This window comes from Chelonia mydas, chromosome 23 (assembly GCF_015237465.2).
Source record: "Chelonia mydas isolate rCheMyd1 chromosome 23, rCheMyd1.pri.v2, whole genome shotgun sequence".
Classification (NCBI taxonomy): Eukaryota; Metazoa; Chordata; order Testudines; family Cheloniidae; genus Chelonia; species Chelonia mydas.
Window position 1 is genome coordinate 15840278 of NC_051263.2, and position 26081 is coordinate 15866358.

Sequence of the window (26081 nt, forward strand, 5' to 3'; positions counted from 1 at the left end):
TGCGCTAATCCTGCAACTCCAGTCTAAGGAGCATCCGTTGATTGTATAGCAAGTAGCACATCCATTGGCCGTACCATCACATAATACACTGAGAAACGGAGGATAAAATGAAGGCTCCACACATAATCGGGGTGAGCAGAGCGGCCTCCCTCTGGACTTGAGAGCAAGGGACCACTATGTTCCCCCCGGTGGGTGGAGCCAAATGTGCCCCGCCCCCTTCCCAGAAGTACCGGGGCGCGGCAGGAAGGATAAAGGGAGGGCCCTGCAGGGGAAGGAGGCAGATGTCTCCGGCCTGCTGCTGAATGCAGAGCTGACTCTGTGCTGTGCAGTGCCCTGCCCCCGGGGGAAACCAACCCTGGAGACGTGGTGCCAGGACTGTCGTCCGCAGTGTCCCCACGGAGACAAAGGACCCCTGGACTGCAGAACCACCCCCCCCAACCCACCCAGGCTGTGGTAGGAAGTAGCCCAGGGACACCAGACTTTCGTCCGGTTTTGTGGCCGGAGCACAGGCTGGTGTGTTTGGGTGGGATCCCCACTGACCCAGTTGTGGCACTTCATAGTCGTCATCGGGATCTGCTTTTGATATGAATGTGGCATTACTGAGTTGTATTTTATGCAAGATGGGTCATGTAAGATATCATTGGAAAGGTTATGATTTACTGAACGTGATGATCCTGTTTGTATGCATGGATCATTTCTGTATCAGTCAATATTCCTAACTTTAATGTACCAATTACAAAAATGTTTGCACCTGAGGAACGCCCACACACAAAACGCCATGAGTCTGGCTGGTTGGTCAATGATCTGTTAGGGGGAACAATAGGATTTTGAAGATGCTAATCTCCCACCTTCCTCAGACGTTTCCTGGGATGCTCCAAACAACCTTTGACTCATGGCTGCTTTGACACGGCAGGGTCATGTGATAATATCACCTGGTATTGAAGTCCATCTTGGACTGATAGTAGGCTGCATTAAGAGAGGGGCAGCGTGCCAGTCCTGGGCGGTGAGAGTCCCGCTCTGCTGGGCGCTGGGCAGGCCGGGAGTGCTGCGTCCAGCTCCGGTCACCGCTGTGCAGAAAGGATGTGGAGAAACTGGAAAAGGATCCAGAGGTGAGCGACGATGATGAAAGGGCGGGAATGCAGCCACGTGAGGAAAGGCTGGAGGAACCGGGCATGTTTAGTTTGGAAAAGAGGAGATTAAGTGGGGTTATGATCATGGTCTTCAACTACTTGAAAGGCTGCCATAAAAAAGATTGAGAAAAGTTGTTCTCTTGTGGGGGGGCTGTGCCTGCGGGTGAGAGCTGCGTGGAGCCGCTTGTGTGCCTCCGCATAGGAGCCGGACCTGCTGCTGGCTGCTTCCGGGGGGGCTGCGTGGTCTGCGGTGCCAGGAGAGGTAGGAAGCCTGTCTCAGCACCCCCGCTGCACCGCTGACCAGGAGCCACACGAGGTAAGCTAGACCCCCTGCTTCCTGCACCCTAAACCCCTCATCCCCACCCCAGAGCCTGCACTCCCAGCCCAGAGCCCTGACCCCCTCCCACACCCTGGACCCCTCATTCCCCGCTCACCCCACGGCCCTTGTCCGCGGGGAAGGGGACCCCTTTGTAGCAGAAGCTTCACCCAAGCATTGCAGCTGCTGCTTCTGGACCCAGGCTCCCTGCTCAAGTACGGCCTGGTCTAAGCGCTCGGCCCGGGGCTGGGGGGATTTCCAGCCCTGCCCACAAGGTCAGATGCCATTACCCACGCCCAGGGGGCATGGGGAACACAGGGGGCTCAGCACCCACTGGACCCCATTGTCCTTCCAGGGCCAAGGATAGAACCCAGGAGTCCTGACTCCCACCCCTCCCCGCTCTAATCAGGAGACCCCACTCCCCTCCCAGAGCCAGGGATAGACCCCATGAGTCTTGACTCCTAGCCCCCCTGTTCTGCCCCCTGGACTCCAAGAAAACTCAGCCCTAGAGAGCAGAGGCCCCGTGCCCCATTTCCGGCCCCCCGTGAGCCAGCCAGGCCCTGCCCTGGGGCTGGATGGGAGCCTGCGCCCCCTAGAGGGGAAAGGCTTCGTGCCCCATTCCCCACCCCCCTGAGCCAGTCAGTCCCTGCTCTGGGGCCAGCCGCCCCCCCCATATCACCTTCCCCTACAGCCCCTCCTCTGCCTTTTGTCTTCTGACCCAGCTAAACAGGCCACCTGGGCCTCCTCTCTTCTGTCCTTTGTTCCCCACTGGCTGAAACCGGCTGGTCAGGCCCCCGGGGTCCTCCTTCCTTGGCCCTTTGTCCTCCCACTGGCCAGAACTGGCTACTCCTGGTCACTAGTCACTGGGGTTCCCCATCTCCAGGCCGTTGTGCGGGGTCCAGGCTGCTAGGCGAGGTCACACCGGGTCCTCTCTCCAGTCCTAACCCCCCCTGCTTCCCAGCTGGGCATCTGATATCACCGTCCCCAAGCCCCCGCTCTGTCCATTGTCTTCTCTCCAGGTGAACAGGGTCACCTGGGCTCCCTCTCCCCTCTTCTGTCCTCTGGCCCCTCTGGCTGGAACCGGCTGGTCCGGTCACCGGGGTCCTCTCTTCACAGCCCGTTGTCCTCCCACTGGCCGGACCGGCTGTGACTCCTGAGCTGGGCCTCCCGGTCACCAGTCGCTGGGGTCTCCAATCTCCAGGCCATTGGCCGGGGTCCCAAGTTCCGTCGCGGGTCCCCTGTACCAACCAACTCCCTCTCCCATCACCTCGTGAAACCAGTAACACCCAGGGAAACTGAGTCCCACCCCCTCTGCATGCAGCCATTGAAAAAACCAAGAAAACCCCCCACTTCGTCACATCTCTTCCCCCTTCAAGTCTGAACTGAGCGGGGTCACTTAGCCAGTGACCTGGGGAAGTTCAGGGCCCCCGCCCCGTGATAAAGCATTGGCTTAGATGTGCTGTGCGGAGGGATGCCAGGCCTGAGGCCCGGAGAGTTTCCTGTGCTGGGTTCAGATGCTCAATAAACCCTCCTGTTTTACGCTGGCTGAGAGTCGCTCCAGGCTAGAGAACAGGGGGGCATTATTCCCTCTGGGCGTGGGGGCCCCGGGGGTCAGAGCGAGTGGACTCCCTGCGGGGGCCCAGGGCAGAGGCAGGCGTGCTAAGGCTCAGAGAGGTGCAGTTCCAGGAGGTGGAGGGGCCTAACCCCCGAGAGAGAGTGGATGCCTGAGAAGGCACTGAAGGGGGTTCCCCCCAGGGAGTGTATGGGGCCAAGAGTGGGCATGTCCTGTGAGTCCGTGACACACCCCAATTTTGGTCACGGATTTCTGCTCCCCCATTTCTCCCGTGTCCCAGGCGGGCCCCAGCCCGGCCCGCGGGTTTTGTCTGGCGGCCGCTCGGGTTGGACTAATCCCGTCTTTCTGTGTCGCCAACTTTCCCCTCAACGTTCATTCGTCCAGGTTCTCGTGAAGCTGCTTGAACTTCTCACTCACCTTCGTCGGTTGAACCCACCACGAGGGGACATTGGGAGGCTCTGGTATCACAGCCTCCCCTGGGGTGGGGAGATTTGGGGGGCAGGGGAGAGGGTAGTTCTGGGGGTTTGTAAAATAGAAATACAGGGCCGGGGAGGTCTAGGGAGAGAAAAGGGGGTGGGGGACCCCGCTGCAGAGAGAGGAGGGGGACAGAGACCTGGGGGGCAGGAAGTGCCATTATTCCATCAGCAGGACCAGATGCAGCATCCCCACACAGAGGGGGCCAGGGGCTCTGTCTTAGGATGCTGGGGGGCCCGGCTCAGGGCTGGGCGATGAGCCCTGATAGGTACTACTGGGGGGATTTAGGGCCAAACACACCCTGCCCAGTGTGGCCCTGGATGGGCGGGGAATGACCTGGATCCCGGAGGGGGAGGCTGTAACCGAGGGGTGGCTGGTTTAGAGTTGATGGGGACCCCCTGGCAGGAGCTGGCTGCGAAGGGGCAGGTGGCAGATGGGTGGGATGACCGTGGCTGTGAAATGCTGGGTACTGGCCCTAAGGAAAGGGAGCGGGCAGAGTGGGAAATCCAGCCGGGAAAGGGTTAGTTATCGAGTGCTTGGCCCCACAGTGCCCCGGGCTCCCCACAGACACAGGCGGTGTTCTCCCTGTGATGCTGTATGGAATCTGGGGGACATGTGAGGATATTATGAATACCAATATTGTAAAATTGCAATGAGTTATGATATGCCTTGTAAGGGATCTGCAAAAATGTTACAATTTGCCAGGTATGATAATCTTGTTTATGTGTTTGTATCACCTTTGTATTGTAAGTTATATTATAGTATGTCTGTAGTTCCAAACTTGTGTTGTGTATCTGGATGACTCCCCCAGATAGCCTGGCATCAGCACTGCCTAGCCTGCTTGACGGCCCATCAAGGGCCATCAGCTATACAACTGACCCACTGAGAGAAGGCAAGGGATACACCTTATGACTCAGCAAGGCATGCAGCAGGAATTTGCCTACACCCCCCCGTGAATTTCCCCAACACCTCCCCAGTTGTGAACTAGTTACGTGCAGAGTTGCCAATTTAATCAATGGTTGGAAATTTGAATTGAAATTGAAACATTAATACACACTTTGAAAGCCTATATAGTATATGACAGAATCATAGAATATCAGGGTTGGAAGGGACCTCAGGAGGTCATCTAGTCCAACCCCCTGCTCAAAGCAGGACCGATCCCCGACTAAATCATCCCAGCCAGGGCTTTGTCAAGCCTGACCTTAAAAACTTCTAGGGAAGGAGATTCCACCACCTCCCTAGGTAACGCATTCCAGTGTTTCACCACCCTCCTCGTGAAAAAGTTTTTCCTAATATCCAACCTAAATCTCCCCCACTGCAACTTGAGAGCATTACCCCTTGTTCTGTCATCTGCTACCACTGAGAACAGTCCAGAGGCATCCTCTTTGGAACCCCCTTTCAGGTAGTTGAAAGCAGCTATCAGATCCCCCCTCATTCTTCTCTTCCGCAGACTAAACAATCCCAGTTCCCTCAGCCTCTCCTCATAAGTCATGTGTTCCAGTCCCCTAATCATTTTTGTTGCCCTCCGCTGGACGTTTTCCAATTTTTCCACATCCTTCTTGTAGTGTGGGGCCCAAAACTGGACACAGTACTCCAGATGAGGCCTCACCAATGTGGAATAGAGGGGAACGATCACGTCCCTCGATCTGCTGGCAATGCCCCTACATATACATCCCAAAATGCCATTGGCCTTCTTGGCAACAAGGGTACACTGTTGACTCATATCCAGCTTCTCGTCCACTGTAACCCCTAGGTCCTTTTCTGCAGAACTGCTGCCGAGCCATTCGGTCCCTAGTCTGTAGCGGTGGATGGGATTCTTGCTTGCTAAGTGCAGGACTCTGCACTTGTCCTTGTTGAACCTCATCAGATTTCTTTTGGCCCAATCCTCTAATTTGTCTAGGGCCCTCTGTATCCTAACCCTACCCTCCAGCGTATCTACCTCTCCTCCCAGTTTAGTGTCATCTGCAAACTTGCTGAGGGTACAATCCACACCATCCTCCAGATCATTTATGAAGATATTGAACAAAACCGGCCCCAGGACAGACCCTTGGGGCACTCCGCTTGATACCGGCTGCCAACTAGACATGGAGCCATTGATCACTACCCGTTAAGCCCGACAATCTAGCCAACTTTCTATGCACCTTATAGTGCATTCATCCAGCCCATACTTCTTTAACTTGCTGGCAAGAATACTGTTGGAACCTGTGTCAAAAGCTTTGCTAAAGTCAAGTAAGAACATGTCCACCGCTTTCCCCTCATCCACAGAGCCAGTTATCCCGTCATAGAAGGCAATTAGATTAGTCAGGCACGACTTGCCCTTGGTGAATCCATGCTGACTGTTCCTGATCACTTTCCTCTCCTCTAAGTGCTTCAGAATTGATTCCTTGAGGACCTGCTCCATGATTTTTCCAGGGACTCGGGTGAGGCTGACTGACCTTTAGTTCTCAGGATCCTCCTTCTTCCCTTTTTTAAAGATGGGCACTACATTAGCCTTTTCCAGGCGTCCGGGACTTCCCCGGATCGCCATGAGTTTTCAAAGATAATGGCCAATGGCTCTGCAATCACATCCGCCAACTCCTTTAGCACTCTCAGATGCAGCACGTCTGGCCCCATGGACTTGTGCTCGTCCAGCTTTTCTAAATAGTCCCGAAGCACTTCTTTCTCCACAGAGGGCTGGTCACCTCCTCCCCATGCTGTGCTGCCCAGTGCAGTAGTCTGGGAGCTGACCTTGTTCGTGAAGACAGAGGCACCGAGGTCACGAAGACAGAGGTCACGCAGCCCCTCAGAATCTGAGGCTGCACCATCAGGGACCTGACAACAGTTCTCTCTGTCCCAGGTCTCGCCACCCCACGAATGTCTCCTCGTTGACCATCACCTTCCACTCCCACTGGGGGTCCGAGGGGCCTGACCTCAGGAGACTCCACAGAGACATATAGGTTGGGGTCAGGAGTGAGAGCCTGTCCACCACCCCATCCATCTGGCTGACAGAGTCTATGGCCTTGGGACCCAGCAAGGGAGCTAGACACCGGGGCTTTTCCGCAGGGTCCCCCTAGTTCAAATCTCCAGCCTGCTCAAAGTCAGTGAGGTGGGCATCCACATCCCCCCCTCCTTAACCAGGGGCAGCAATTTAGTCTCGAGGTTCCCTGCGGAACTGGCCCCCCGGGGTCTATCCCCACTCACCTCTGGGAGGTCCCCTAGGCCTCTCCGCTCCCCCACCGCCAGTTCATGCTTCAGCCCCCGGCGCAGTTCCTCATTCTCCTCGCACTCGGGCCTCAGGCTCAGTGGAGCTCAGCACTGGGGTGTTGGTGGCAGCACTGAGGGGCCCCCCACTGCCCCATCATGGCGTCTGCTCTCACCGTCCTCTTCCTTGGTAAGTATCGGAGACAGCCAGGGCGTGTGTCCATGTGGGGGGTGGATCTGAGACCAGGGCGTGTGCCCAAGGAGGGGGGATCTGAGACCAGGGCATGTGCCCAAGGAAGGGTGGATCTGAGACCAGGGTGTGTGCCCATGGCGGGGTGGGGTGGGGTGGAAATGAGACCAGGGTGAGGGATCCAGTTGCTCTGGGATCTGGTGACTAACGAGCCGTCTCCTCTCCAGGCTGCTGGCTGGCCGGTCACAGTGGGGCGTGGGGAGGTGAGTATCAGTCTGGGGGGAGAACAGAAACATCAAGGATGGGAGAGGGGATCTGAGTCCTGAACCCTACCCAAAACTCAACACAAACTCCCCCTGGGCGCTCAGACCCGTCCCAGTTCTTCTCTGCCCTGCCCCACCAGGGAGTAACGAGGAGCCAACCTTGGCTCCCGGGGTCTGAGAAAGCAGATGGGAACCATCCACTGGTTCAGTGTCCTGCCCCCCAAGGCTGGGAAGATTGCGGAGGGTGGGGGGAATGTGGATTTATTTCAGCTCATACAAACTCACAGCCGCCCACCCCACGATCCCAAGGCCTGGGGAAAGGTGGGTCTCTGCACTGATGGGACGCTCAGAGCCAGGCTCTGCCCTGAGCCCAGCAGAGGGGACGGAGTCACTGGCGGGTTCCCCAGCCGGGGGAAGAAGCAGCCACTGGACATTGAGGGCTGAGGGAGGGGGGATCCCTGCCCCAAGCAGGAGCTGCAGAGCAGGGGGGCCTTTCCCAGGTAACACATCAGTTAGGGGGTGACGGGCGGAGCTGAAGGTTATAAACCTCAGTGGATAGTAGAGACTTGCACAGTCCCCTACAAGTCAGGGGTGGTGCTGTGTGGAAGCGGGGGAATGGTCCCGCTATTGTGGGGAACTTTCCTGGGTTATACCCGCCCCGGTGGGATTGGCTAGCGAAAGGATCTGAGTCCTCGCTCCCACTCCCTTTACCCATCGGCCTGCCTGACCTGGAGGGCTCCCCTTCCTCCCTCCCGTGTGGCAGAGTCCTCGTAACCCCGGCAAGGCTGGGCCCCAGATTCCCGGGGGGCTCGACCCCCAACCGTGTTGTGGTCACTTCAGGAAGGGGCGAGGGTGTCCCCTCTCCCGGGTGCTCTCTCTGCGCTGGATGCTTCCCTGACCCCCTGATCATTACAGACAATTTCTTACACAAGAATCAATTTTGAAAAATAAGGAAAAAAATAGGGAAGGTGAAAGGAAAACCCGTCACCCTACTCTGTGGCCCGGGGAGGTCACAGCCAGCGTGTCTGGGGCTCCGGTGGCTGCAGCTCCGCTCCCAGGACAGGGCTGCTCTGTGGGCTGCTGCTTTGACTCTGCTCCCAGCACGGACCTCCTCCCCGGGCTGCTGTTCTGGCCCCTCTGGCTGGCCCGGCTCTGGGTGCTCCCAGCTCAGCTCGGGCCCCTGCTTTCTCCTTAGCTCGGCCCCCCTCTGTCTGCCCCAGGCAACTCCAGCTCACCCAGAGGACGGGACCCCCTGGATTCCTGACTAGCCCGCTGGCCCTGGCAATCAGGCTCACCTGGAGCATTGGCCTCTCCCCATTGTTCCTGGGGACTGTCGGTCTCAGGGTCCTGGATTCCCATCGACCCTTCCCCTTGGTGCTGGGAGCGAGCAACCAAAACACCACGAGTGAATGTCAATAAGGGGACAACAGTCACGTTACATGTGCACAGAACCCAGGAGTCCTGGCCCCCATCCTTCCTGCTCTCCCCACTAGACCCCACTCCCCTTCCAGAGCCAGGGACAGAACCCGGAGTCCTGGCCCACATCCTCCTGCTCTCCCTAGACCCCAAGCCCCTCCCAGAGTCAGGGACAGAACCCAGGAGTCCTGGGCCCCATCCTCCCTGCTCTCCCCACTAGACCCCAGTCCCCTCCCAGAGCCAGGGACAGAACCCGGAGTCCTGGCTTACATCCTCCTGCTCTCCCGCCTAGACCCCAAGCCCCTCCCAGAGCCAGGGACAGAACCCAGGAGTCCTGGCTCCCAGCCCCCTCCCAGCAGAGAAGCCAGGGCGTGAATGGACCCCTAGAGACTAGACTGGTCTGTCACCCACTTGGGAGCAGAGCTTTGGGCCCGCAGGGGCTGGGGTTGCTCCGTGTCTCATGCTGTTAGCCCAGGGCTGAGAGGAAACTCTGGGCCCCTGTGGAAAGGCACCCAGGAGCCCGTCCCCAGGGCCGCCGGGTCTGACCCCCCACGGAGGCTGCGTGGTAGGGATGGGCCCCAGGACTGGGTGACGGGGCCTGCGCCTCACGGCCTGTCTGCTTCCCCCTGCAGAGCTCAGCTACCCCAAACCCAGCATCTCCCTGAGCCCCAGCGGAGGGGTCTCCCTGGGGGGAGCCGTGGCCGTCTGGTGTCGGGGGCAGCACCGGGGCATGCGGTTTGTGCTGAATAAAGAGGGACGCCATTTCCCACCCATGGCTTCGAAGGGTTTTGAGGCTGTGTTTCCCATCAGCAACGTGAGCCGGGAGGACCGGGGGAACTACAACTGCTCCTATCACAACAGATCGGGGTCAGCCGCCGCATCGCCCCCCAGCGACCCCGTGGAGCTGGTGGTGAGAGGTGAGGGGCCCGTCTCGGTGTCCCTGTTCCCAGCCCCACCCCCAGCCAGACCGTCATGGTGGCTCGGTGCTAATGGGACGCTGAGAGCCAGGCTCTGCCCTGAGCCCTGACCCCGCAGTGGGGATGCCCAGCCGGGGAGCGGGGACGGAGTCACTGGGGGGTTCCCCAGCCAGGGGGGAGCATCAGTCCCTGGGGACTTGGGGCAGGGAGGTGACTTTAACGCTGCCCCTTGTGCGTAGGAACCGTGAGTCGCTATTTAATCCCGTGATCCCCTCCCCTCTGTTCTCTTGGCGCAGCCACAGACTCTGTGTGATGTGAGCACATCGCGGTTTTCAAAAGTGTCCTTCTTTGTGGGGGGGGCCTCAATCTTGGGGGATCTCAGACCGACCGCCCACAAACCGAGACGCCCACAGTTAGTGGAGACCTCTGCAAACACTGGCCTCAATAGCACTGGATCCCTTGTGTTGGGGGAGCATGTAGGGCCCCCGCCATGGTCAGGACCCCGTTGTGCCCGGCGCTGCATAAACACAGAGTGAAGAGACCGTCCCTGCCCCTGGGAGCTCACGAAGGAAAGTGAATCTGACTGTGACTCAGTTTGCCCCTGTAGAATGGGGATAAAGATACCTCGCTTCCTCCCAGGGGGCTGACTTCCTTCCTGTGTGGGGCTCAGGCCCTATAGTGCCAGGATCCAGAGAGCAGCCTCTGAGTCGCCCTGTGCTCGGGGGGAGGGGAAAGGGGGGATGCAGTGAATGAGGCAGGGGCCACACACGACGTATCAGAACCCCAAGAACTAGGCAGCTATGGCTCCATGTGTATGGGACTGGGAGCCCAGGTCACAGGGCCAGGTTTCTGGGTCAGGGGGACTCTGGAATCTGGGAGAGAATCTCTGCCACGGGGCCCCTGGATCTGCCCATGCCAGGGCCAGACGGGGAATCATCGAAGATTAGGGTTCGAAGAGACCTCAGGAGGTCATCTTGTCCAACCCCCTGCTTAAAGCAGGACCAACGCCAACTAAATCATCCCAGCCAGGGCTTTGTCAAGCCGGGCCTTAAAAACCTCTAAGGATGGAGATTCCACCACCTCCCTAGGGAACCCATTCCAGTGCCTCACCGCCCTCCTAGTGAAATAGTTGTTACGGGTTGGATCACAGAAACCCCCTTGGGGCTCCCAACTGATATCCCAAGACTACTTCTGCCCCTGCCCTCCTTTCCAGCTTGGGACTCCAGAATCCTGCCTGGCTGCGCCAGACGCGCTTGCGAGCCAGAAACACAGACCCAGGTCTGAACCACGTCCCACAAGCTACAAGCTTAACTGAGAGCAGCTTACCGAAGTGTTCCTGTCTTTAACACTCAGATGCCCAACTCCCAATCAGGTCTAAACCCCAAATAAGTTTGTTTTACTCTGTATAAAGCTTATACAGGGTAAACTCATAAATTGTTCGCCCTCTATAACACTGATCGAGAGATATGCACAGCTGTTTGCCCCTCCTCCCCCCAGGTATTAATACATATTGTGGGTTAATTAATAAGTAAAAAGTGATTTTATTAAATAGAGAAAGTAGGATTTAAGTGGTTCCAAGTAGTAACAGACAGAACAAAGTGAATTACCAAGCAAAATAAAACAAAACACGCATGTCTATGTCTAATCAAACTGAATACAGATAAAAACCTCACCAGTTCCAGTAAGCTTCCTTTTACAGACTAATCTCCTTCTAGTCTGGGTCCAGCTATCACTCACATCCCCTGTAGTTACTGTCCTTTGTTCCAGTTTCTTTCAGGTATCTTTGGGGGTGGAGAGGCTCTCTCTTTAGCCAGCTGAAGATAAAATGGAGGGGTCTCCCAGAGGTTTAAATAGACTCTCTCTTGTGGGTGGAGATCCCCTCCTCTCTCCTATGCAAAGTCCAGCTACAAAATGGAGTTTTGGAGTCACCTGGGCAAGTCACATGTCCACGCATGACTGAGTTCCTTACCAGCCAGGCCACATTCCTGGGAAAGCCCAGATGTGGACTGGCGTCTCCAAATTCATTGTTGGCTTATGGGCTTCTTGATTGGGCATTTTCTGAGAATAGTCCTTTCTCAGGAAGCTGACCAACTGCTTCACTAAAACCTACTCAGAATCAAGCAAGTACGCAGCCAATACTCATAACTTCGAATACGATAATGACACATGGATACAAATAGGATGAATAGATTCAGTAGGTCATAACCTTGACAGAGATATGTTAGGTGGCATATGTAGCATAAAACACCATCTAGTTATGTCATATATACATTGAGAAGTATATTTTCATAAAGCCTTATGGGGGCACCATCACAATAGTGTTTCCTAATATCCAAACGAGACCTCCCCCACTGCAACCTGAGACCATCGCTCCTTGTTCTGTCATCTGCCCGCACTGAGAACAGCCCAGCTCCATCCTCTTTGGAGTCCCCCTTCAGGGAGTTGAAGGCTGCTATCAAATCCCCCCTCACTCTTCTCTTCTGCAGCTGGAGGCCGGGGCTGGGTGGGTGCCCGGGTCTGGCTCTCACAGCCTGTCTCCTATGCGCAGATCCCAGCTTACCCAGACCCTCCATCTCTCTGAGCCCCACTGGGGTCACCGCCCCAGGGGCAGATGTGACCATCCGGTGTCAGGGGCAGCGCCAGGACGTGAGGTTCTTCCTGCACAAGGCTGGAGACCTGAACCCGCCGCGACACATGGACCCTGCTGGGGACGGGGCCGAGTTCCGCATCCCCACCGTGGGCCGGCAGCACGGAGGGAGCTACAGCTGCAGCTACCGGCCCCCATCAGAGCCCTTCGTCTCCTCAGACCCCAGCGACCCCGTGGAGCTGGTGGTAGCAGGTGAGGGGCCCGGCTCCACGTCCCCGCTCCCAGCCGGACCCTCAGAAGGTCGGCACCCAGATGGGATGCTCAGAGCCAGGCTCTGCCCAGAGCCGTAGGACTCCCGTGGACAGGGAGCAGGGACAGTGTCACTGGGGGGTTCCCCAGGCAGGGGGGAGCAGCAGCTCCTGGAGGTTCACAGCTGAGGGAGGGGGGATCCCTGCCCCCAGGGGGAGCTGAAGAGCAGGGGCCTTTCCCAGGGGATGCCCCCGGCTGCCCCCGCACTGGGGTCGCACAGAGGTATCAGGGCCCAGGGGCTGCCCAGCCAGCTCCGTCCCCAGCCACAAACCCCTCTCCCTGGGACTGACAGTAACGATCGATGCTGAGTCACGGGCAGAGTTGGATTAAGGTTTCCTGGGGCCCTTGGCCAGAGCAAGAGGGAGTCTCTCCCCACCTTTTCACCTGCCCTGCCTCTCCTGTCCCGCCTCCTCAGCCTGTGGCCCCGCCCACAGCACACCCCTTTCTGCCCTTCCCCAGTCTCGCCCCATTCCGTCCCCCCCAGTGCAGCCCCACAACCCATTTGCTACTTTCTGCCCCAGCCCACTGTGGGCCCAAGACCGGAGAAGCTCTGTCCCCCCACCCAGCCCCACACCCAGCTGGATCCTCCGGGGCTTTGCACTGATGGGATGCTCAGAACCAGGGTCTGCTCTGAGCCCTGGGCCCAGCAGAGGGGACACCGGCCTGGCAGCCGGGATGGAGTCACTTGGGGGTTCCCCAGCCGGGGGTGAGCAGGAGCCACTGGAGGTTCGGGGCAGAGGGAGGGGGCATCCCTTCCCCCAGGGGGAGCTGCAAAGAAGGGGGATTTTCCCAGGGGGATGTTCCCCTGCATTGCTCCCGTTCTTGGGAGCCATAGTGGAGGTTGGGTCTGGGGCGGTGGGTAATTACTGTGGAAACAGGTCGTGGTGCCCAGGGGTGGGTGGGGCTGAGACATCGGGGGAGGGACAGCCCCGGACCCAGAGCTCCCCCGATGCCTCCTGCTCTGCCGGTCACTGCCTGGAGTTCGCTGGGGGATGCCAAGGGAGGGACAGGCTCTGGTGGGCTAAGCTGTGAAATTGGGCCCAGCTGGTGCCAGAGTCCTGGGGAAATAACCCCCCATTATCGGGCCACATGACATCCCCCTGGCAATAGGAGTGAGGATTACCCAGAATTCCCTTGGTTCTTCCTTCCCCTCCCCCTACTGGGGGTCTATGGTCCCCCCTGACCGTCCCCCAATAGATGTTCTGCCGCCTCTGGCTGCGCCCTGGTCCCCAGGGCCCTGGGCACCGCCCGAGTGTGGGGGGCAGCGGGTGACGTCCCAGCCTCCCCCCGTGCACTGCCTGGCTGTGTGTGTCAGCAGCCGAGATACCCCGGGGATGGGCTCACCGCACAGCAGACAGGCCGGGGCAGAGGCACCTGTGGGGGTGGACAGAGGGGTCCTATGGGGACAGGGAGCTGGGGTGGTTCCCTGTTGTGGGGGGTAAGATCCTGAGGCTCTGATTGTTCCTATCCCCTGGCCTGGTCCTGGGGTGCCAGGTGTCTCAGGGGCAGTTCGTCCACCTGGGAGCCCCCTTCACCGGGGAAACTGAGGCTCAGGGCCCCTGGGGCAACAGGACTTGGCCTCCCCTTGGGGGTCCAGCCCCAGGGAGGCTCCAAAGCCGCGGCGCCTGGGAAACACCCAGACGGGGGCTGGTCCAGTCCTGCTGGACAGGGTGTTGGGGGGCTCCAATCCCGGAGCAGCCGATGTCCCCATCCGAGCTGCCAAATGACTCTTCCCTTCCCCCCTCATCAACCCCCACAGGACGCCCTGATTTCACCAACGCCAACATTGCCCGCCTGGAGCTGGGCGCCGTGGTCCTGCTCGTCCTGGGGCTGATCCTGGCCGAAGCCTATTACAGCTGCCCGAGGGAGATACCGTAGGTGAGGTGATCCCCCCTTCTGAGCCCCTTGCTCCCCCCAGGGCCTGGGCCCAGGGTGACACGGGCCCCTCTAACCCGCCGTCTCTCTGTGCCCCCAGGAGTCTAGATCCGGCCATGCTGGGAAGAGAATCTCCCCAGGGGATGAGCCACTTCCCCTCGGGGGACTGAGATGCCAGCACAAACCTCCCTGCCTCCAAATACCCCTGCCTCAGAGAATCCCCCCCCCGAAACAGCTCCCGACCTGACAGCAGCTCCCCAGGATTGACCCCCCGATGCCGTGTGTGACAATTGACTGTAGATGGTTTATTTACCTGCAAGCCTTCTTGTGGACGTGGGGACCAGCCTGTGGGTAATGAAGAAGGAGGTCTCACAGGGACATATGACCATGTCACCCGATACTGGAATCTATCTTAAGCCTGGAGCTTTTCCATTTAGAAGGAGGAGTGGGAACCCAGAGAGAGACAAAGGAGTCCCGCCTTTGGCCAAAGGTATAAAAGGGGGTGGAACAGAACAAAGGGGGCTGCCAGACATGAGGAATCGCCTAGTTACCACCTGAGCTAAAACTAACAAGGAGTGTACCAGGGGAAAGGATTGGGCCCAGACTAGGAAGGCGTCTAGTCTGGGAAAGAAGCTTATTGGAACATCTCTAAGGGGGAGATTTACCTGTCTTCAGTTTCTTAATGCATTAGGATTAGACTTGCGTGTTTTGTTTTATTTTGCTTGGTAACTTACTGTTATTACTTGAAACCACTTAAATCCTACTTTTAATACCTAATAATATCACTTTTGTTTGTTAATTAACCCAGAGTAAGTGATTAATACCTGGGGGAGCAAACAGCTGTGCATATCTCTCTATTAGTGTTATAGAGGGCGGGTAATTTATGAGTTTACCCTGTTTAAGCTTTTTACAGAGTAAAATGGGTTTATTTGAGGTTTGGATCCCATTGGGCACTGGGTGTCTGGGTGCTGGAGATAGGTGACCTGCTGAGCGGGGTTTGGTTAAAGCCTCCAGCTTTGGGGGCGTGGAACAGACCTGGGTCTGTGTTTGCAGCAGACCAGTGTGTCTGTCTCAACAAGGCAGGGTTCTGGAGTCTCAAGGTGGCAGTGGAAAGTGGCTCAGAGGTAATCTCAGCACGTCAGGTGGCAGTCCGAAGGGTGTCTCTCTGTCTGAACCCGTCACACCGTGAGCACGAGCCCCTGCAGTACCAGCTAGAGGAGTTGCCCCTGGGCTGGGCACATTGGACTCCCTACGGAGCAGCCCCTGGAGGGTGATAGGGTCCCACTCTCTGGCCCAGCCAGGCTGGTTCTGCCCAGGGCTGCGAGTGGGGAGCAGGGACGAAGCAGGACTCAGCATGGGGAAGGCACCACCTGCATCTGCGGGGAGCCCAGAGCACTGGGGGGCCGGGCACTCGATAACTAGCCCCTTCCCGGCCGGATTCCCAGCACTGCCCGCTCTGCCCGCTCCCTTTCCTTGGGGCTGGGCACCCGGCATTTCACAGCCACGGTCACCCCACCTGCCTGCTACCTGCCGCTTCGCAGCCAGCTCCTGCGTGGGGGTCCTCAGCGAGTCTAAACTGGCCACCCCCCGTTATGGCCTCCTTCTCAGACACCCGCCGTCGTCCCCCGTCCATCTAGGACCTCACTGGGCGGGGTGCGTTTGGCCTTAGCCCTTTCCCAACCGGTGGCTGGGTAGTTAAATCTCGCAGCACCACCAGGGCTCATCGCCCAGCCCCGAGCTGGGCCTCTCCCCCGATCCCGCAAAATCCCATTCCCCCCAGCATCCCTAGACAGAGCCCCCGTCCCCTGTGTGTGGGGAGGCTGCGTCTGGCCCTGGTGCTGGAATAACTGCACTTACTGCACCCCCAGTGTCTGTCCCCCTCCTCTTTCTATAGCGGGTTCCCCCAGACCCTTTTCTGTCCCCCCTTTCTCCCTAGAACTCCCCCTCCCTGTGTTTCTATTGTACAACCCCCCCAGAGCTTCCTGCTCCCCTGCCCCCCAAATCTCCCCACCGCAGGGGGTGGCTGTGATACCTGAGCCTCCAAATGTCCCCAAATGTCGCAGCCAATGAAGATGAGTGAGAAGTTCCGGCAGTGTCACGAGAACCTGGACAAATGAACGTTGGGGGGAACGTTGGCGAGACAGAAAGACGGGATTTGTCCAACCCGAGCGGCCGTCGGACAGACCCCATGGGTCGGGCTGGGGCCCGCCTGGGACACGGGAGAAGGGGGGGAGCAGAAATGCGTGACCCAAAATTGGGGTGTTGGAAACGAGGCCTCATTGTTAGATAAAATATTGCGGGGACAGGCTGTGCCACCCACCACCCTTTGCGGCCTTAAAGAAAGAGACTCGCTTCACCCTCCTGGCTGCCAGCCCCCGTCTCCTGGTCCCCCCGGGCCGTCTGGGCCCTGATCTGCAGAGACTTCCTGAGCAGAGTGGTCGGAGAGAGGGACCCTGATGCCATCGCCTCTCCCCTGCTGAACCCCCAACCCGGGAGGAAATGAGGTCGGTGTGACATTGCACTCCCTATTTTTATAAAAATATTTGTATATTTGTGGATATGATGTAACTGGAATATGCTTTATGCAAAAGTTTTCTTGTCAGGTATCATTACAAAGCTTATAATCTACTGAGTGTGGTCATCCTATTTGTAGGAATGTATCATTCTTGTATCTGAAACTAGGAATATGAAATATAACTCCGAGGTCCTATTGTAATTATGCAAAGTGTGGCCATTAATGGTGGTTTGGAATCTTGATGGCTCCCATTCACCAGGACAACTGGTTGTAAATGGCTCTGTTTACTTATGAGACTTCCTGTATACCTGTGTGCCAGCAAGCGGGTAATGAAGTCTCACAGGGTATGTGATCATGTCACCTGAACTGAAATCCATCTTTAACCGGATGCTTTTCCATTTTGAAGGAGACAAAGGATTCCTGCCTTCTGCCAAAGCTATTAAAGGAACAGAACGAAGTGGGTCTCAGTCATGTTGAATCCCCTGCTTTTCACCTAAGATATCTGCTGGAATTAACAAGGACTGTACCAGGGAAAGGATTGGGCCCAGACTAGGAAGGAGTCAAGTCTGGGAAAGAAGCTTATTGGAACATCTCTGAGGGTGAGATTTACCTGTATTCAGTTTCTGAAATGTATTAGGCTTTGACTTGCGTGTTTTGTTTTATTTTGCTTGGTAACTTACTTTGTTCTGTCTGTTATTACTTGAAACCACTTAAATCCGACTTTTTATACTTCATAAAATCACTTTTGTGTATGAATTAACCCAGAGTAAGTGATTACTACCTGGGGGAGGAAAGAGCTGTGCGTATCTCTCTATCAGTGTTATAGATGGTGGACAATTTATGAGTTTACCCTGTATAAGAGTAAAACAGGTTCTTTTGGGGTTTGGATCCCACTGGGAGCTAGATGTCTGGGTGCTGGAGACAGGAATACTTGCTGAGTGGTTTTCAATTAAAGCCTGCAGCTTTGGGGGTGTGGTTCAGACCCTGGGTCTATGTTTGTAGTAGCCTGGCGGGTCTGGCTCAAACCAGACCGGGCACTGAAGTCCTAAGCTGGCAGGGAAAAGAGACTCAGAGTTAGTTAAAGCACATCAGCAGACAGGCTCCCCCAAGAAGGTCAGAGCTGGGGGAGTGGGGGGTAGGATTGCTGGGCATGTGAGGAGCGAGGTGGGAGCAGCACCCCCCAGTACTCCCTGGGCTGCCACTTCTTCCCCCAGCAGCCTCCCCTCTCACTGCCCCCCCTTCACATCCCTCCGCAGCTCCAGCCCCCTCAGCCTCAGGGTCCCCCATTTTCATTTTAGTCCCCTCAGTCTCCCCTCACAGCCCCTGTGTCATGGAGTGTGGGCAAGTCCAGGCCCTGCACCCCTCTTCCTGGGATTCACTGAGACTCTCAGCCAGCCAGTAAAACAGAAGGTTTATTGAACAATAGGAACACAGTCCAAAACAGAGCTTGTGGGGACAACCAGGACCCCTCAGTCAAGTCCTTCTGGGGGAGCAGGGAGTGTGCTTGTGTGTTTGTGTATGTGAGTGTGAGTGTAATATATATCATATGCATATGATCCAGTGTTAATTGATATATGTATTACCAATAAACGTGGCGTTTTGCCTTATTCCCCCTGAACAGATCCTGTGCAGTACTTTAAGTACAACACTCCCCGGGGCGGGGGAGAGGTAGGCTGGGAGCAGTCCCAAGCTGGGGGAGTCAGGGGAGCAGGGCGCACCCCTCCTGGCTGGCGGGGGTGGGTTGCTCTGGGTAGCCCAGTTCCAGGGGGCTGGGATACAGGAGCTCGGTGCAGCCTGTGGGATCCCAGCGGCGGGAAGCTGTGAGACCTCAGGGAGTGGGCCGGGTTCGGTGTCTCAGCCTCTGTCTCCTTCGGAGTGCAGAGATGTACCCCAAAGCCGCCATCTCCCTGAGCCCCAGCAGGGTGACCACCCTGGGGCAGGATGTCACCATTCGGGGTCGGGCTGGTTGCCGGGACGCCAGCTTCTCTCTGTTTAAGGTCGGGGATCGGACCCCGCTGGGACATGCGGAGCCTGCTGGGGCTGGGGGGCAATTTCTCATCCGCAGCGTGAGATGGGGAGACGGAGGGAGCTACACCTGCTATTATCACTATGCAACAGATCCCTTCCCCTGGTCAGAGCCCAGCAACCCCGAGGAACTGGTGGTAGCAGGTGAGGGGTCCGGCTTGGTGTCCAGAGCCCCACACTTAGCCGGACCCTCAGGGGGACTCTGCACTCATGGGACGCTCAGAGCCAGGCTCTGCCCTGGGCCCAGCAGAGGAGACGCCTGGCCAGGGAGTTGGGACAGAGTCACTGGGGGGGTTCCCCAGCCGGGGAGGAGCAGGAGCCTCTGGAGGTTCGGGAATAAGGGAAGGGGGTCCCTGCCCCTGCGGGAGCTGCAGAGCAGGGGCCTTTCCCAGGGGGATGCTCCCTGAGGCTGCCCCTGTTAAGGGGACGCACAGAGGAGTCAGGGCCCAGGAGCTGCCCAGCTGGCACCGTCCCAGCCACATAAATGCCCACACACACACCCAGGAAGGACCCTGATGGTTGATGCTGAGTCACCGGAGGGGAGGGGGAGGGGATCGCTGACGGACGCTGGTTCTATTCCCACAGGGGGACCCGACCCAGCCTGGAATGGCACCGGCTCCCACCAACCAGGGCAGCCCAGGCCAGGTACGGGGGCCTGGGGGAATCTACTAAGTCACAGATTATGGGGCAGTTCCCCAGGCAGTGGTTGCCCAGGGAGAGGGATGGAGGTTGTTCTCAGGGGCAGTGACTCCCCCTGAAACTCACCAATGGATTTGGGAGGGGAGAGAAGCCTCCTGCTTCAGACACGAACCTGCCGCTAACGAGGTGGCCCCATTTTTGGTTTTTGTCCCTTCAGTTTCCCCCCTCACAGCCCCTCTGCCCCACATTCCCTGCCCTATAATGGCCCCAACCCCAGAGTCACTTCTCTCCCTGCCCCTGCCAAGGGGGGCATCAAGCTGGGATATGGGGTTGGGGGTCAGGCGGGGGGGTCAGGTGGCGGGGGGAATGACCCTGCTTCACAATGAAACTGCTGCTCGTCTCCCTCCTGCTCCAGGGGCCGGGGGCGAAGGATCCCAGGGGGCTGGTGAGCAGGGGGGCCGGGGCCCTGGGACAAGGGAGCTGATTGAAGGAGACTCATTGGGACCCTTCGGCCGGGCAGCTGAAGCACCTTTAATGCAGCCCCGGCCCAGCCCAGCGCTGTGTGCAAGCCCCGGAGGGGCGACATCACGATGGTGACACCAGGAGTCCTGGCCCCAGCTCCAACCCCCCGGCTCTAACCACTAGTCCTCACTCCCCTGACAGACCCCAGAACTGAGTCAAACCTTCCTGACCCCCAGCTTTCTGCTGCCACTAGCCAATGGCGTATAAACAAAGCCTGTCACATCCCTCTCTAGGGGCCTGGCCACATAACCACTGACAGTGTCTCCTCCAGCTCGGGGGACAGGGTCTCTGCAGGGGCATTAGAAGGTCCCTCGGTCTCTCCCGGTTGGTGACCCGTTGGGGGCCTGGGATAGAATTTCTCTTTCTCTGATTTTCTTTTGAACCTGGTTGATTTAATTCACACGCTGAGAAAAGCCCCTTAGAACCAGACGTTACAGTGTAAACCCGTCATCAACGCTCAGCTAAGGCACAAGGGGCAGAAAACCCAGGCCTTCCCTATCGTGCCCGCTCTTAAAATGGTGCCATGGCTTGTGTTGCAGGTGGGCAGGTTGGCAGACTGAGCGGGAAGGCTCAAGTCAAACCCTCCCGTATCAGGATGCCACAAAGTTTCCCAAACACCCTTAACTCTGCCCCCTTGTGCACATGCATTACGGCGCCATCCTTTAATTTTCTGATCACGTATTAATTTTATCTTCACGGGCCATGTTAAGGTTCCTTACCCACTCTGAACTCTGGGGTACAGATGTGGGGACCCGCATGAAAGACCCCCTAAGCTCATTTCTACCAACTTAGGTTAAAAACTTCCCCAAGGCACAAAATCTCTATTTGTTCTTGGACTAGGAATGCTGTCACCACCAAGCGCTTTAACCAAGAACCAGGGAAAAGGACCACTTGGAGTTCCTCTTCCCCCAGCTTTCCCCCCAGCCCTCACACCCCCTTCCCTTGGGAGGCTTGAGAATAAACAAGTTGAGCACAGACCAGCTTGGATTTCTTAGGACCCTAAAAACCCAGTCAGATTCTTAAAAAACAGAACTTTATTAGAAGAACAAAACAAAGATAAAAGAAACACTCCGTAAGATTAGAATGGAAGAGAATCTCACAGGCAGTCAGATTCAAAACACAGAGAATCCCTCTAGGCAAAACCTTAAATTACAAAAAGACACATAAACAGGAATACACATTCCCTCCAGCACAGCGAATTTACAAGCCAAAACAAAGAAAACTGAATGTATTTTCTAGCTAGATTACTTACTAACTTTACAGGAATGGAGGGCTTGCATCCTTGATCTGTTCCTGGCAAAGGTATCACACAGACAGACAAAAGCCTTTTCCGCCCCCTCGAGGTGTGAAAGTATCTTGCCCCCTCCTTGGTCTTTTTGGGTCAGGTGCCAGCGAGTTTACCTGAGCTTCTTAACCCTTTACAGGTGAAAGGCTTTTGCCTCTGGCCAGAGGGATTTTATAGCACTGTGTACAGAATGGTGGATACCCTTCCCTTGATATTTAGGACAGGCCACCACCCATGTTTGAACCCAGAATGTAAGAAAGGAGGGATGTGGGAGAATCTGCATGGAAATGGTGGTCAGTGGCAGACTGAAGACCAGACTCCGTGCTCTCCTGGCTCCCAGCCTGGTGCACCTTCCCCAAGGCTGCAGGGTACATGGAGGGAGAACTGTCCCCCTCCCCACAGAGACACAGACAAGCTGGGAGCTGCATGACACTTGGCTAAGCCGATGGGCCCAGGCTTGGGTTTTGCAGGCGCCTCTGCTTACTTTGACTGCACTAGATTTCCCCTGCAGATCAGAGACAACGTCGGCTTCCTGTAGCTGGAGACACCGGCTGAGTTTGTTATTTGGGGCTGGGTGGAGCTGGGCTCTGGGGCATTGGTGTCAGTGCTGAGGGGCCTCTCGCTGCCTCCGTCATGCCATCTGCTCTCACCGTCCTCTTCCTCGGTGAGTGTCAGAGAAAGCTAGTGCACGTGCCCACTGAACTGATTTCTCCTTCTGCAGCTGATGGAGATAAAACGCAATTGACCTCTAGGTCGCCTCGGCCTCTCCTTGCCCTGCCCCAGCTACCCCTCCATGGGCTCCTGGCAGATGGAGCCGCACAGTTGCCCTCTTGAGGTGTGGGGGACCCCAGGGGCTCTTGTGTCGCTAGCCCAGCTCTCTCGTTCTTGGATTTGGGGAAAAAGCATCCAGGAGACTCTCTGCCTGCAGCCCGCTGTCTCGGCCTCGTCACTGGGGCCCGGCTGTGGGGACGGGAAACAGTGACCGTGCCGGGGTCTGTGTCTCACGGCCTGTCTCCTCCTGCCTGCAGAGCCCAGCTACCCCAAACCCAACATCTCCCTGCACCCAAGTGGGGCAATCGCCCCGGGGGGAGCCGTGACCGTCCGGTGTGAGTGTCGGTGTCGGGGAGCGAGGGTCCTTCTGTATAAAGCTGGAGACCCAGAAGCACGGCAGGGCAAAGACCCCCCAGAGGATGTGGCTCAATTTTTCATCCACAACATGAGCCAGAGAGATGCAGGGAGCTACAGCTGCCAATATAGCATCAAATCCAACCTGTCCGTCTGCTCAGAGCCCAGCGACGCCATGGAGCTGGTAGTAGCCGGTGAGGGGCCCGGCTCAGCTTCCCCGCTCCCAGCCCCACACCCAGCTGGATACTCAGAAGGGCTCAGCCCCAATGGGCCAGGCTCTGCCCTGAGCTCTGGATCCAGCAGAGGGGACACCCGGCTGGGGAGCGGGGACGCAATCACTGCGGGGTTCCCCAGCCAGGGGGAGCAGAAGCTGCTGGAGATTCAGGGCAGAGGAAGGGGGGATCCCTGCCCCCAGAGAGGCTGCAGAACAGGGGGCCTTTCCCAGGGGGATGTTCCCCCAGCTGACACACAGAGGAGTCAGGGCCCAGAGGATGCCCAGCTGGCTCCAGCCCCAGTGCTGAATTCACTCCCCACCAGCCTGGACAATTAAACCCATAACAAATGCCTGGTCGTTGGGCGAGGGGCCCAGTCGCTGAGTCACTGTTTCAGCCACTTCCCACCAGGGCCTGGGTGCTGGTTCCGTCCCTCCCCAGCCCCAGCCCACGCTCGATTTCATCCCACAAAGGGAACCGACCCAGCTGGGCCCCAGCAGCCGGATCCCCCTCAACAGAGCCGGAGGGAGAAGGTGAGCCAGAGAAATGGAACAATTCATCCCCCAGGGAACAGGGCTCCCCGCTCCGACGCCCATGGGGCCAGTCGGGCTGTTTGGAGGGGGATGGTCCTTGCAGACAGTGCTGATGGGTTCATTTCTTCTATATAGAGGGTGATGGACAGATCCATGGGGAAGGACGGCTACGGGTAGGTGGGAATATGAGTCTCTGGGAAAGTAGGGAGGTGGACAGATGGGAGTGTGTTTGTTGAGGGATAGAAAGATGGACTAAAACCTTGTCTACATGAAAACTGGACCTGAAATTACGAATCCCATGTCTTTCCCATCCGCCCCCCGACGGTGATCTCAGACCAAGTCTGGGCTGTCGGATTAGCCACCTCCCCCCCCCCGGTTTGATACAGCCCCGTTTGGCAGACGAGCTCTCCTTTAGCTCTATAGACAAGGGAACGTTCCTCCTCCCAAATAGGAACAGCTGCACCAAGACCGGCTCCACAGTGACTCCAGGTGTGAATGGCACCTCCTGGCCTGCCTCTGCTACAGACAAACAGGAGGAAGTGAGCATCCCCCCCAGAGAGGGAACGGGGTGGGAGGTCCCCATTTTCCACCAACTAAAATCCATCCCTCCTCTCCCTGGGACTGACAGTGAAGATGGATGCTGAGTCAGCAGCTGGGGGGAGATCGCTGAGTCGCTGTTTCTTCCCCTCCCCAGGCCCTGGTGTACGCTGGTTCTATTCCCGCAGAGGGAACCGCCCTGATCCAGGCTGGAGCGGCGCCGGCTCCCACCCGCCCGAGCAGCGCAGGGCCAGGTACCAGGGCGGGGGCGGGAATCACCGTCCAGCCAGCCCTGGAAACAGCTTTGTGGTGCCCAGGGGCTGGGGCTGGTTGCAGGGAATGACGGGGGAGTAAATCTGGGTGGGTGCGGCCCAGACACCACAGGGAGGGGCTCATTGACATGGGGGGAAGGAGAAACAGACCCACTGCCCCTCGCCCACTGCCAGGCCCTCAGCTCCCCGGATGCCTGCTGCCCTGCAGGTCACTGCCTGGGAGCTGTGGGGGGATCCCAGGGGAGGGACGGGGCTGGGCCCCGCTGGGTGCACAGGGGCTGGGGCAATGAGCCCCCTCCCTGGGCCCCATGATCTCCCCCTGGCAATAAGGGTGATCATTATCCAGAATTCCCTCTGCTCTTCCTTGCCCTGCCCCACGGGGGTCCCAGGGGACCCCCGACCCATCCCCCACAGATGTTTTGCTGCCTCTGGCTGCTCCCTGGGCACCACAGGGTGGGGGGAGCAGTGGGTTAAGTCCCAGCCTCCCCCCGCGCGCACTGCCTGGCTGTGTTTGGCAGCAGCCGAGATACCCCGGGGATGGGCTCACTGCGCAGCAGACAGGCCGGGGCAGAGGCACCTGTGGGGATGGACTGAGGGGTCCTAGCGGGGCCGGGAGCTGGGGTGGTTCCCTGTCCTGGGGGGCCTGGGACCCTGCGTCTCTGACTGTCACAGTCCCCTGGCCAGGCCCTTGGGTGCCGGCTGGCTCAGGTGGCCAGTTCACCCACTCTCTTTGGCTCCCAGCTGCTGATCTCCCCGTCTGAGCCGCCGAGTGACTCTCCCCTTCCCCCAGCAGCAGCCCCCTGGGATGCCCGGATTTCACCCCCCGCCAACATCGCCCACCTGGCACTGAGCGCCGTGGTCCTGCTCATCGTGGGGCTGATCCTGGCTGAGGCCCACTACAGCTGCCCGAGGGTGGTGTCGTAGGTGAGGTGACCCTCACTTCTGTGCCCCTTGCTGCCCCCAGGGGCTGGGTCTAGTGCGACACGGGCCCCTCTAAACTGCCATCTCTCTGCCCCCCTGGGAGCCTGGATCCAGCCGTGCAGAGAAGAAAATCTCCCCGGAGGATGAGCTGCTCCCCCTTGGGGGGCTGAAATGCCGGCAGAAAACCTCCTGCTCTCAAACACCCCTGCCTCGGTGAATCCCCCCCCAACAGCTCCCAACCTGACAGCAACACCCCAGGATTGAACCCCCAACCCTGCGAGCAGCAGCCCCTGCAGCACCAGTTAGAGGAACTGCCCCTGTGCTGGGCTCATTGGGCTCCCCGCGGAGCAGCCCCTGGACAGCGCCGGGTCCCACTCACTGGCCCTGCCAGGCCAGTCTCTGCCCAGGGCTGTCAATGGACAGCGGGGAGCCTGCGTCTTGCGTGGCACTGGAATAATGGCACTTATTGTCCACCCCCCCTGCTGTCCATCCCCCTCTTGTCTCTGCAGCGGGGTCCCCCAGCCTCTTTTCTCTCCCCACTTTCTCCCTAGACCTCCCCTGCCCTGTATTTCTATTGTACAAACCCTCAGAGTTTCCTTCTCCCCTGCCCCCGAAATCTCCCCACCCCAGAGGGGCTGTGATACCGGAGCCTCCCAATGTCCCCCCGTGGTGGGTTCAGCCGACGAAGGGGAGTGAGAAGTTCAGGCAGCCTCACGAGAACCTGGACAATTGAACGTTGGGGGGAAAGTCGGCGAGACACAAAGACGGGATTTGTCCAACCCAAGCGGCCACCAGACAGACTCCACGGGACGGGCTGGGGCCCGCCTGGGACATGGGAGAAGTTGGGGAGCAGAAATCTGTGACTCAAATTTGGGTGTTGGAAACCAGGCCTCATTGCCAGATAAAATATTGTGGGGACGGGCTGTGCCGCCCACCTCCCTTTGGGGCCTTAAAGAAAGAGACTTGCTTCACCCTCCTGGCTGCCACCCCCCGTTTCCTGGGCCCCCCGGGCCGTCCCGACCCTGCTCCGTGGAGACGTCCTGAGCAGAGCGGTGGGAGAGAGGGACCCTGACACCATCGCCCCTCCCCTGGCTGAACCCCCAACCCAGGAGGAAATGGGGTTGGACTTTTCACAGCTCCGCCGGCTCCTCTGCCCCCCAGGACAGTTGCTAGCGTTTCCAGGGCCAGCGGGGAGAGGCCCAAACCAGGGGCATTTTCCGGCTAGAGACTCGCTCCAGCGAATGGGACCGGGGCGGGAACAAACC

General features: G+C 58.1%; 2 protein-coding genes across 2 annotated transcripts in view; both read left to right on the forward strand.

The window, feature by feature from the left end:
* Positions 1-26081, forward strand: part of LOC119564877 (immunoglobulin superfamily member 1-like) — a 967916-nt gene that overhangs the window by 146087 nt on the left and 795748 nt on the right. The window contains exon 10 of the mRNA XM_043534610.1: positions 9175-9459. Coding sequence (XP_043390545.1) covers positions 9175-9459 — 285 coding nt within the window. The remainder of the gene's footprint in view (positions 1-9174; positions 9460-26081) is intronic.
* Positions 6632-23858, forward strand: LOC119564879 (osteoclast-associated immunoglobulin-like receptor). The gene is made up of 4 exons (XM_043534682.1): positions 6632-6863; positions 7091-7126; positions 22245-23259; positions 23781-23858. The coding sequence occupies exons 1-3, from the start codon at positions 6833-6835 to the stop codon at positions 22889-22891; spliced, it is 714 nt and encodes a 237-aa protein (XP_043390617.1). The 5' UTR covers positions 6632-6832; the 3' UTR covers positions 22892-23259; positions 23781-23858.

Excerpts from the sequence above, each read along its gene's own strand:
- LOC119564879 (XM_043534682.1), top strand. The coding sequence starts at position 6,833 with ATGGCGTCTGCTCTCACCGTCCTCTTCCTTG. Across the intron at positions 6,864-7,090 it reads TCTCACCGTCCTCTTCCTTG|GCTGCTGGCTGGCCGGTCAC; the intron begins GTAAGTATCGGA and ends TCTCCTCTCCAG. Across the intron at positions 7,127-22,244 it reads TCACAGTGGGGCGTGGGGAG|AGCCCAGCTACCCCAAACCC; the intron begins GTGAGTATCAGT and ends TCCTGCCTGCAG.